This window comes from Thamnophis elegans, chromosome 10 (genome assembly GCF_009769535.1).
Source record: "Thamnophis elegans isolate rThaEle1 chromosome 10, rThaEle1.pri, whole genome shotgun sequence".
NCBI lineage: Eukaryota > Metazoa > Chordata > Lepidosauria > Squamata > Colubridae > Thamnophis > Thamnophis elegans.
In genome coordinates, this window is record NC_045550.1 from 33,211,590 (window position 1) to 33,221,234 (window position 9,645).

General features: G+C 43.4%; 1 protein-coding gene across 1 annotated transcript in view; it reads right to left on the reverse strand.

Annotated features, from left to right (window-relative positions):
- Positions 1 to 8,861, reverse strand: part of SNED1 (sushi, nidogen and EGF like domains 1) — a 77,263-nt gene extending 68,402 nt beyond the window's left edge. The window contains exon 1 of the mRNA XM_032225390.1: positions 8,444 to 8,861. Within this exon, the coding sequence (XP_032081281.1) occupies positions 8,444 to 8,653 (210 nt within the window). The 5' untranslated portion in view covers positions 8,654 to 8,861. The remainder of the gene's footprint in view (positions 1 to 8,443) is intronic.
- Between the last annotated feature and the right edge of the window lie 784 nt (positions 8,862 to 9,645).

The window sequence follows — 9,645 nt, forward strand, 5'->3', positions numbered from 1 at the left end:
TGCAATTGTAGAGTAGTAGTTTGGCTGCCAAGGTACCAGCTATGTTGTAGGACATGTCATGTGCTTTGCATGGTGTGCCACAAGAGGGCAAGCTGGCTTCGCACCAGAAAAAAGACAAGAAGCTCTTCCTGCAGCATCACCCAAGGCACTCTCCCTCCGTGGAACTGCCTCGCAAATGGGCACCACAACCAGAAAGGTTCAGAGAACAGGAATCTGACTGCCTGCATGAAGCACCAACTTGTCTCCCCACTGAAGTGGTATCTATTTATCCATTCGCTTTCAAATTGTTAGGTGGACAGAAGCTGAGGTGAGTGACAGGAGCTCAACCTGACACACAATGCGAGGCAGGGGTAGGTTTCAAAACTTTTTACTACTTATTCTGTGGGCATGGCCTATTTTGTGGGCATGGCTTGGTGGTCATTTGACTGGGTGGGCCTAGCCAACTTGATGTCACTCACCAGGAGATGTTATGGATTGGATAAAATGTGGTGAAACTCACTTAACAATGCTCTTGCTTAGCAACCAACATTTTGGGCTCAATTGTAGTCATACGTCAAGAACTATCTCTGCCTTCCTCTGCATGGCAGCCTTGTCCTAATAAACTCCTTCTCCTTTCAGGCAATTTTCCTCTCTGTTAGCGGCACCAAAATAATCCAGACAATATAAGACTTCCTGCTGCAGCAGGAGATTGGACCAAATGATCTCTGAGTAGCCTTCTAGCCCTAAATTGTTTTCTTTCTTTCTTTCCTTCTTTCCTTCTTTCCTTCTTTCTTTCTTTCTTTCTTTCTCTTTCCTTCCTTCTTTCTTTCTCCCTTCCCTCTGTGGGAAGCAACTCCTTCCCAAATAACTGCTGAATGTCACTTTGCAAACCTGAGCAGCCTTTCAATTTAAAGCAGGACTCCAAAGTTTGGAGCTTTAAGACTTGTGGACTTCTCTTCGTTAGACCAAATATTTCTAGTTCCTGTAACCATTCATATGGTTTAGCCTCAAGTCCCCTAATCGTCTTTGTTGCAATTCTCTGCACTTTTTCTAGAGTCGCAACATATTTTTTGATCATAGTGACTAAAGCTTGATGCAGTATTCCAAGTATGGTCTTACGAGTGCAGTATAGTAATATTAACATGTTGTGTGATCTTGATACTATTCCTCTGTTGATGCACCCAGGGCTGCATTGGCCTTTTTGGTAGCTTCAGTGCGCGGCTAACTATCACTTTGGAAATGTCCACTTAGAGGTGAAATGTTATACATAAAACTCTGATACTGTTTGCAAAATTGAGAGAAGTCAAGCCATTTGGTATTGACAAATCCAAAATAGTAAAGGGGTCCCAGAACAACCATCCCCTTTATGTGCTGATTTATTTCCATGCATTTACTTGCAATGCTATCCCCAAATGCATCACAACAGGAATCAGAGAAGCTGAAAACAAAATGGATCAGTCAAAATAGCATTGCTCATAGGAAATTGCATCCTCTGTCTCATTACAGAATGAAAAATAGTCATGGAAATATTCTAACACTCCTATGTCTTTTTTGCTGACTTGACTAATAGCCACCTGTCAGTTTATGTCAGCATTTCACTGTTACTCATCTCGGGTTTTGAATGGGGCGAGGACTAAAAGTGCCTTTGTTTGTTCATGGTCTCATGTTGTATTTCAAAGATTTAGCAAAAGGCCAAACATTCAGATTATATGAGTATAATCTATTTCTGAACCAGCCCTGTTAACACAAATACTCAGTGTGTTGTCATGTTTTAATGCACGGGGTCAACTGAGAAAGTTCTCAGCTGAACTCATCTTTCAGGAAGGAATTCCTTCAAAAATTATCCTTATAAACAAACATATTTCTAAAGAAAATGTCAACAAACTGATAATCCTCAAGGGCCTGGGGATAGCTAAGCAATTATATTTCAGTGCAATTGATATTACAACACTGCAAAAAATATTTTGAATACACTTATCACCTCCATGTTGCAGAATGATGGTTTTTGTGGACTTTCAAATGCACACAAATTTCATGTACCCTGATAGGTGTCACTACTTGGAATGCTTCCTGGGGTATGTTCATGCAAATACAACAAGAAATCTGTTGGCTTGTCATATAACAGTGATGGCAAACCTGTGGCACACGTAGCAGTGGTGGCACGCAGAACCCTCTCTGTGAGCATGGGCATGTTGCCAACTGGTCTTTGTGGGTGCCAGAAAATGGCCTGAAAAATGACCCAAAATCATGCCGTTTGTTGGTCCCTGTTCAGGCTGTTTTTTGGGCCAAAAATGGTCCAAAAAATGACCCCAAAATGGCCTGAAAACGGCCTGAAAAAAGCCTTAAAACAGCCAAGAAAAAAGCCTAAAATCGGCCTGAAAAATGGCCAAAAAACAGGCAGGTGTGCATCAGCCAGCTGGTCTTTGGATTTTTGCCGCTCCAGTGTGCACACATGCCCACGTATGCACACACGGTTTGGGCACTTGGTGCTGAATGGTTCACCATCACCATCATATAAGATTATGGCATGTATCACGAAAGCAAGGCAAAAGCTGTACCTGTGGGCAGACGGTCAAATTTAAAACATCACAATTAATCCAGAGAGTCAAGGTTTTGGGTTGACTTAGCTAAAGGAATCTTTTTCACTGACCTATTTCCTGACAAAGCAAGAGACATCTTTTGAGTCTACTTGTGTATTGCTGCAGTAATGGATTCGGCAGAGGTAATGTAAATGTTCATTATTTTGTCCAGAAAATTGAGTTTTACTTGATCAGAAATTCAAAATAATTTCCTATTTCCTCCCATGGCAGGGAGAAAACAGTGAGACAATGGAGGAAGACAATAAGATGAACTATTCTTTAGGAGGTGGAAATAGCAGGCACATTGGTAGATAAGATTATGCAATGTAGAGTTCTTAAAGTTAAAGAATATTAAGCTCAGTAGAAAACATCTTAAACTTCAAGGAACTAAATTCTAATATTTCCAGAGCAATGATAAGTAGCATTCCATGGCAGAGGAAACTTGTGGGAAAAGGAACTCAAGATAGAAGTTCCTTAAAAAGGAAGTGTTATAAGAACTATTGGGATCAGTTTCAATGAAGAAAAGCAGAGAAAGTGACAATTTTAAAGTATCATACTGGAGTGCAAATCATCTCCAAATTTACAGAATCTCAAGTTACATCAGCCCATGAATCTGGGTAGCAGAAGAATTTGGAAAGACTATGCTATGCTTTTCCTTGAACCCAAAATATTTAGGCCATTATGCCTCCTTGGCTGCAGAGTGTAATTGCCTAATACAGCAAAGACACTCCGATTCTCAACATCCTGTTACAGCTTTGATGCCTTAAATTAAATTAGACTGTTTGACTGTCCCCAAGTAAATCCAGATGGTTTTGGAATAATATAAATGACTTTACAACAAAAAAAAAGGCAGAGGGAAAAATCTTAGCAGGCAGATAAAGCTATTCATTTCTAACATTGGAGATTGGAATTGTTATGGAATGGGGGTGGGGATTCCCCTATCCTTCAAGGGTTTTTAAGGAGATGGCCTTCGATTTAAATTTGAAGCCTGAGGAACAATGGCTGCTGGAGATATGGATCCTAGGATAAGTTACATTAAAGGATACTTAGGGAAGAATTATTTTCTTTTTCCTCCATCCTTCCATAAACCTCAAAAGGCTTCTGATTATGTGGTCTGTTTTTCAACAATGTAAGGCGAGGAATAATGAAGGGAAAAGGAGCCTACTTACTGTATATACTCGAGTATAAGCCTAGTTTTTCAGCCCACTTTTTGGGCTGAAAAAAGCCGCCTCGGCTTATACTCGAGTCAGTGAAAAATTTGCCCGAAATGGAGGAGAAAAAGGGGCGGGGCCATGCCGCTGGGTGACACTCGTGAATGGCCCAGTGCCCCTGTGAGTTTCCCCTCCCTCTGTGTCAGTTTGCCGCGCAGCGCGCACCGCACCATCCCCCCTCCTCACGTTCTAATGTAATGCAGGGCTGTCTTACGATTCCCCTTCCTCCCCCTCCTGCCGCTCTGCAACGATGTCCCACCTCCTCCTTGTTATGGCAAGCAGCCACATAGCGATGTCCCACCTCCTCTGGTACAGTGATCCAATGATAGGAATCACTGTGCCGTGTGTCATAGGAGGCGGGACATCGCTCCCGCGGCTGCACGGGACATCATCATCACAGCGGGACATCAGCATCATGAGGTGAGTGAAGTATTTCATTGAGTACACCGCTAGTTTACTGTTTTTCTTTGAAATAAATATTCAAAAACATTATTGGTATCTATTTTTATTTTTGAAATTTACCGGTAGCTGCTGCATTTCCCACCCTAGGCTTATACTCGAGTCAATAACTTTTCCAGTTTTTGTGGTAAAATTAGGTGCCTCGGCTTATATTCGGGTCGGCCTATACTCGAGTATATACGGTAACAGGAATCACAAAACATGCTTTTTCTAAACTTCTTCAGGTTCAGTTATCTAAAGCAGAGGTCTCCAACCTTGGCAGCTTTAAGACTTGTGGACTTCAACTATTAGAATTCCTCAGCCAGCTTTGTTTTGCTGGCTGAGGAACTCTGGGAGTCTTAAAATTGCCAAAGTTGGGGATCCTAATCTAAAGCACTGGGGCTGAATACCTATTTTCCTGGAGAAAGATGACAGGAAGTAGATAAAAAGTTAGGAGTCCCCAGTCTCAACCTGCTGATAATCTTACCAACACTATTGGTAGTGTTCCTCCCCCTCTCCTCCAGTTTATTGCTCCAAATCTTTATTATGGGAATAATAATACTGCCACACTGTATACTGCATGATATTATGATTAGATAGGGCACCAGGTAATGTACAGCCTTAAAAACAGCTCCTCCAGATCCCAAAAGGTGCATTGAAATGCTTACTTAAAAAAAAAGGAAAATATTAATATCTAACTGAAAAACAATTCTACTGATTATATAGTATTACAATTTATTTATATTTAAAATAAGTAGAATCAAATTCAATTTCAGTCCTGGACTTACTAATTGCTTTTTGGAGGGATGACTTCTAAGTATGGCCAAGTGTGCCTTTTCCAGGAAAAATTATGAACATCACCTTCTGTTTGTTTGTTTGTTTGTTTGTAGTTTATTTATAGGCCGCCCTTTTCCCTGAGGGGACTCAGGGCGGCTTACAATCAAAAAAGGAAGGGGAGTGTAGGACAATACAAAAAAAGAAATGTGCACAAAGTAAATTAGACAATAAAACTCAACATTCACTCAGCATTCGGGAGGGGCGAAATAAGATTATCCCCAGGCCTGACGGGTTAGCCAGTTCTTGAGGGCTGTACGGAAGGCCTGGACGGTGGTGAGGGTACGAATCTCCTCGGGGAGATTGTTCCATAGTGTCGGAGCCGCAACAGAGAAGGCTCTCCTCCGAGTAGTCGCCAGTCGGCACTGACTGGCGGATGGAATACGGAGGAGGCCAACTCTATGCGATCGGATGGGACGCAGGGAGGTAATTGGCAGAAGGCGGTCTCTCAAATAGCCAGATCCACTACCATGGAGCGCTTTATAGGTGGTGAGTAAGACCTTGAAGTGCACCCGGGGACCAACAGGTAGCCAGTGCAGCTCACGGAGGATGGGTGTTATGTGGGCGAACCGTGGTGCGCCCACGATCACTCGCGCGGCCGCATTCTGGACTAGCTGAAGTCTTCGGGTGCTCTTCAAGGGCAGCCCCATGTAGAGCACATTACAGTATTCCAGCCTAGAGATCACAAGGGCTCGAGTGACTGTTGTGAGGGCCTCCCGATTCAGGTAGGGCCGCAACTGGCGCACCAGGCGAACCTGGGCAAATGCCCCCCTGGTCACAGCTGAGAGATGGTGGTCAAAAGTTAGCTGTGAATCCAGGAGGACTCCCAAGTTGCGGGCCCTTTCTGAGGGGTTTAAATTTTGTCCCCCCAGCCTGAGTGATGGTATGGTGGGCTGTTTGCGAATTTTTTTGAATATCTAAAAGCACTATACAAACTGTAGTATTGTTGCTTGCTACCAGCTAGCTAGATTAGATCATAAATTATCATAGACTTTCCATCTGATGATGATTAGCGCTTAATGATTTGGAAAACAAGATTAGTTTGAAGGATTCATTAATTCACATTGTATTCCTAATAGTCTTAAAATTTAAAATACAGTAAATTTCCATTTGTACAGGAGCTACAAATCTCAACCAGTAAATTTTAATACATTTGAAGAACACAAATTTGTGAACATCAACCTAAATACCAAGTTATGCCAACTATTTGGTTAGCTATGATTAGTACTGATTTTTGTTGATTGCACAACCTCCATTTGTCAACCATATTATTTATAAAGTGCTCAGTAGTATATTTATTCTACAAATATACTTTGGGGTATGAGAAGAGGAGGAATTTTAGTTTAGTTTCCACAATTACTGGACAGTTGAAAAGCTGTTACAACATGATAAATACAATACGTATGATGCCAAGAAGACAAATATGTTGCCTCTTTTGTTTTCTCTTAAAAAACAAAGCTAAACAACTCCTTAGTGATTTTATAGCATCATCTTGTCTTATTTTGGGCAAGCTGGTTGTCCTCTACATGTTTTGGAGCACAACTCCTACCAGCTCCAACTATAACATCTCAGCTGATTACAGATGCTTTCCAAAATAACTGAAAGGGAGCAAGTTTTTTTTTTTATTTACAACTCATACATTTTAACCTTTTTGGTTTGTTCTCTGATTAGAAAACACTCATCAGAGTAAAGGAAAAAGCAGATTCCAGGAAGTTGTTTTAACAGTCAAACTAGATCTGGAGCAGTGGTCTCTATCAGGAGCAAAGAACCTTCATGTGTTTTTTTTAAAATCTAGAACACCAACAATGACATTATTCAAAGTGTAGCTTTTCAAACTGGAATACTGAAATAAGTTACATTAAAACAAAATTCATTGCCCTCTAGGATTAGCACTGTTCAATACAAACTGGGGCTTGAAGCCAGGATCTCTCCTTTTTGTCTCATCTCTCCCTACAAACCATTGATGGCTTTTCTTATTGGTTTCTTCTATCAGTTCTATCGCTTTCTTACTAGGAAAAAATTATTATAACAGTTGACTACCTTGCATGCACGTTGTCATATTAAGTGACAGTCATAGTAAGTGGAACAATCTCTCAATTTTAATCATCCAGTAAATGCAAAATCTCTCTCAAATCAAACTTGAGTACTGGACACATGGACACCTTTGTGTAATTTTCGTAGTATCATTACAGAAGTGGTTTGCCACTGTCTTTTCTCAGGATTTTTAAAAAACATAAATTCCGGTTCAACTTTCGGCCCTGAGATTCCTTTAATGGTCCCCCATCCAAATTCTAACAGACTTGGCCCCACTCAATGTTTTAAGATCACCCAAGTTCAACTATTTGTCACCACCTAGCCACACTAAGCAATCAAAACACTGGCTGTTAATATCAGTGATTCTGTGTGAATTCAGCAGCTTTCCTAACTTGTGTTCTTTTCCAATGTGTTACACTACATCTTCCATGATCATTAATCAGCAATTTGGGGAAGATTGGCATGTCGTCTCTCATAACACTCCATTGTCTTTCTAGCATCCTCTTTCAGGATGTAGGGAGAGGAGGACTGTGGGGAAGTTTAAACAAGATACTTAAACTTTATTATCAGCCTCCAGATCTAATCTTTAGGAAGTCGATTAAGATCTGAGTTTCCTTTGGAACCAGTTCAGTGGTTGAAAGGCTGGGGTCCCAAGGACTATAGTTAAGGGTAAGATCCATTGTGTTTGGGTAAGACACTTAGGATCGGTACCAGGGGTGAAATTCAGCAGGTTCTGGAGAATTGGTAATGTAAATTTTGAGTAGCTCAGAGAATCGGCAAATACCACCTCTGGCTGGTCCCAGAGTGGGGTGGGAAAAGAGATTTTGCAGTATCCTTCCCCTGCCATGTCCACCAAGCCACACCCACAGAACCAGTAGTAAAAAAAAATGAATTTCACCACTGATCAGTACCCAATGCTTTGAAGACAGAGCATCCTGAAGCAGGAAGCAAAAAAGCAAGCATCTGACATAGCAGCACAACCTACCGTAATTGGCAGGCATATCCTGGGGGGGGGGGGTGTTGAATCCCAATGGGAAGCATGGCAGTTAACAAATATTCAGAACTAAAATATGTGTTAGAAAGGGGCTAGGGCTGATGCATTATTACTAAGCATATTACTTCTCGTCTATGGAGATTCTCATGGTTGTCCTAAAGATGCTTTTGCAAGAGGCCACTGGATTTTCCGAGCTAAAGAAGCTTCTTGGATGAGAAGCGAAACGTCTTCAAAGAAGAACCAGAAAGTCCATTGGCCTCTTGCAAAAGGCATCTTTGGGACCTACGACTTCTCATGAAGGAACCGCAGAGATGAGCAAAGTCCCGCGCGGCGGTGCCCGCACTTTCCTTAGCGCCGACGGGACGACTACTCACGTAGAGCGCTGTGTGAGTCGCACCGAAGAAGGGGAACTTGACGGCGATGGGCTGGAGCCCTGAGCCGCCGTCGTCTTGCTGTGGGGTGGCCGCGTCCCCTTGCGCCGGCCCGAAGGGATAAAAGCCAGCCAGCGGCACGGCGCCCTTCGCTCGCAGACGGAACCAGCTGCCGAGCACCAGCAGCACCATCCATCCGGACAGGCCCCGCATCTCTTCGGCAGGCGTCGCAAGCAGGAGCGTGGAGACGGGGCCGGCTGAGAAGCAGCGTGCCTGGCAGGAGGAAGAGGCTGGCAGCGGCAGCGAAGAAGCGAGGAGCTCCCGGGGCTCTGTGGCAGCAGGACCACGCCGGCTCCAGAGCCGCCAGGCACGCTCGGCGAGCGACCAGAAGAGCGATTGCTCAGCAATGCCCCGCACGCTCCCTAAGCCTCTCTGTGCGGCGGCGAGGGAGGGCACAGCGCCTCATTCACACAGGTCAGGGCATACATATTCATATCCCACTCAGCCAATTGGGATGGGATCTGACGGAGGCGTCCCGGGAACTTAGGGGCGGAGTTCGAAGGATCAGCCTTCTCTTAAAGCGCTATGAAGATCCGTCGGGGACAGTTAAGGCTTTGACTCGCCGGAGCAGCGGCGGCAGAGTGCGTGGCAGGCAGGCAAGTTAGTTCCCAGGAACACCGAATTGCATTCTTCAGCTGCCGTGCCCAGTGAGTTTCCTAAAGAAGGATGGGACCGCGTGCCACTTTGCATTTTTTCCTTCTTTAGTAAGTCACAAGGGTTGGTTAGCATTTGGCATCCTTTTCAAGTTATTGGTCCAAAAGCCCAAACTGGTTTTCTGCTGCAGGCCTCGCTGGGAGGATACCAAAGCAAGGTTTCTGGGCTATACCGAACCATAAACTAGCTAAGCACTTTGAAGTGATTTGCTTTGAAATTTATAATCACAGATGGACCCAGCCTGCTTAAAAATAACATTACTGCACTGTCTCTTGTGTATAAGAGCTCCTGGTGCTCAGAAAACAGACAATATGGCCTAAAATACTCGTTATTAAGACTGATTGGGGGGGGGGGGAAGTATTGGGAACTTTTTTCCTACCATACTCCGACTCTACTTTTCACTACTTCTTGCATGAAGAAGCTTCCATTATTATGGAAGTGATGGTTAAAATCTCACATCTGTGTCTCCCAACCATCGACAACAGGGATCT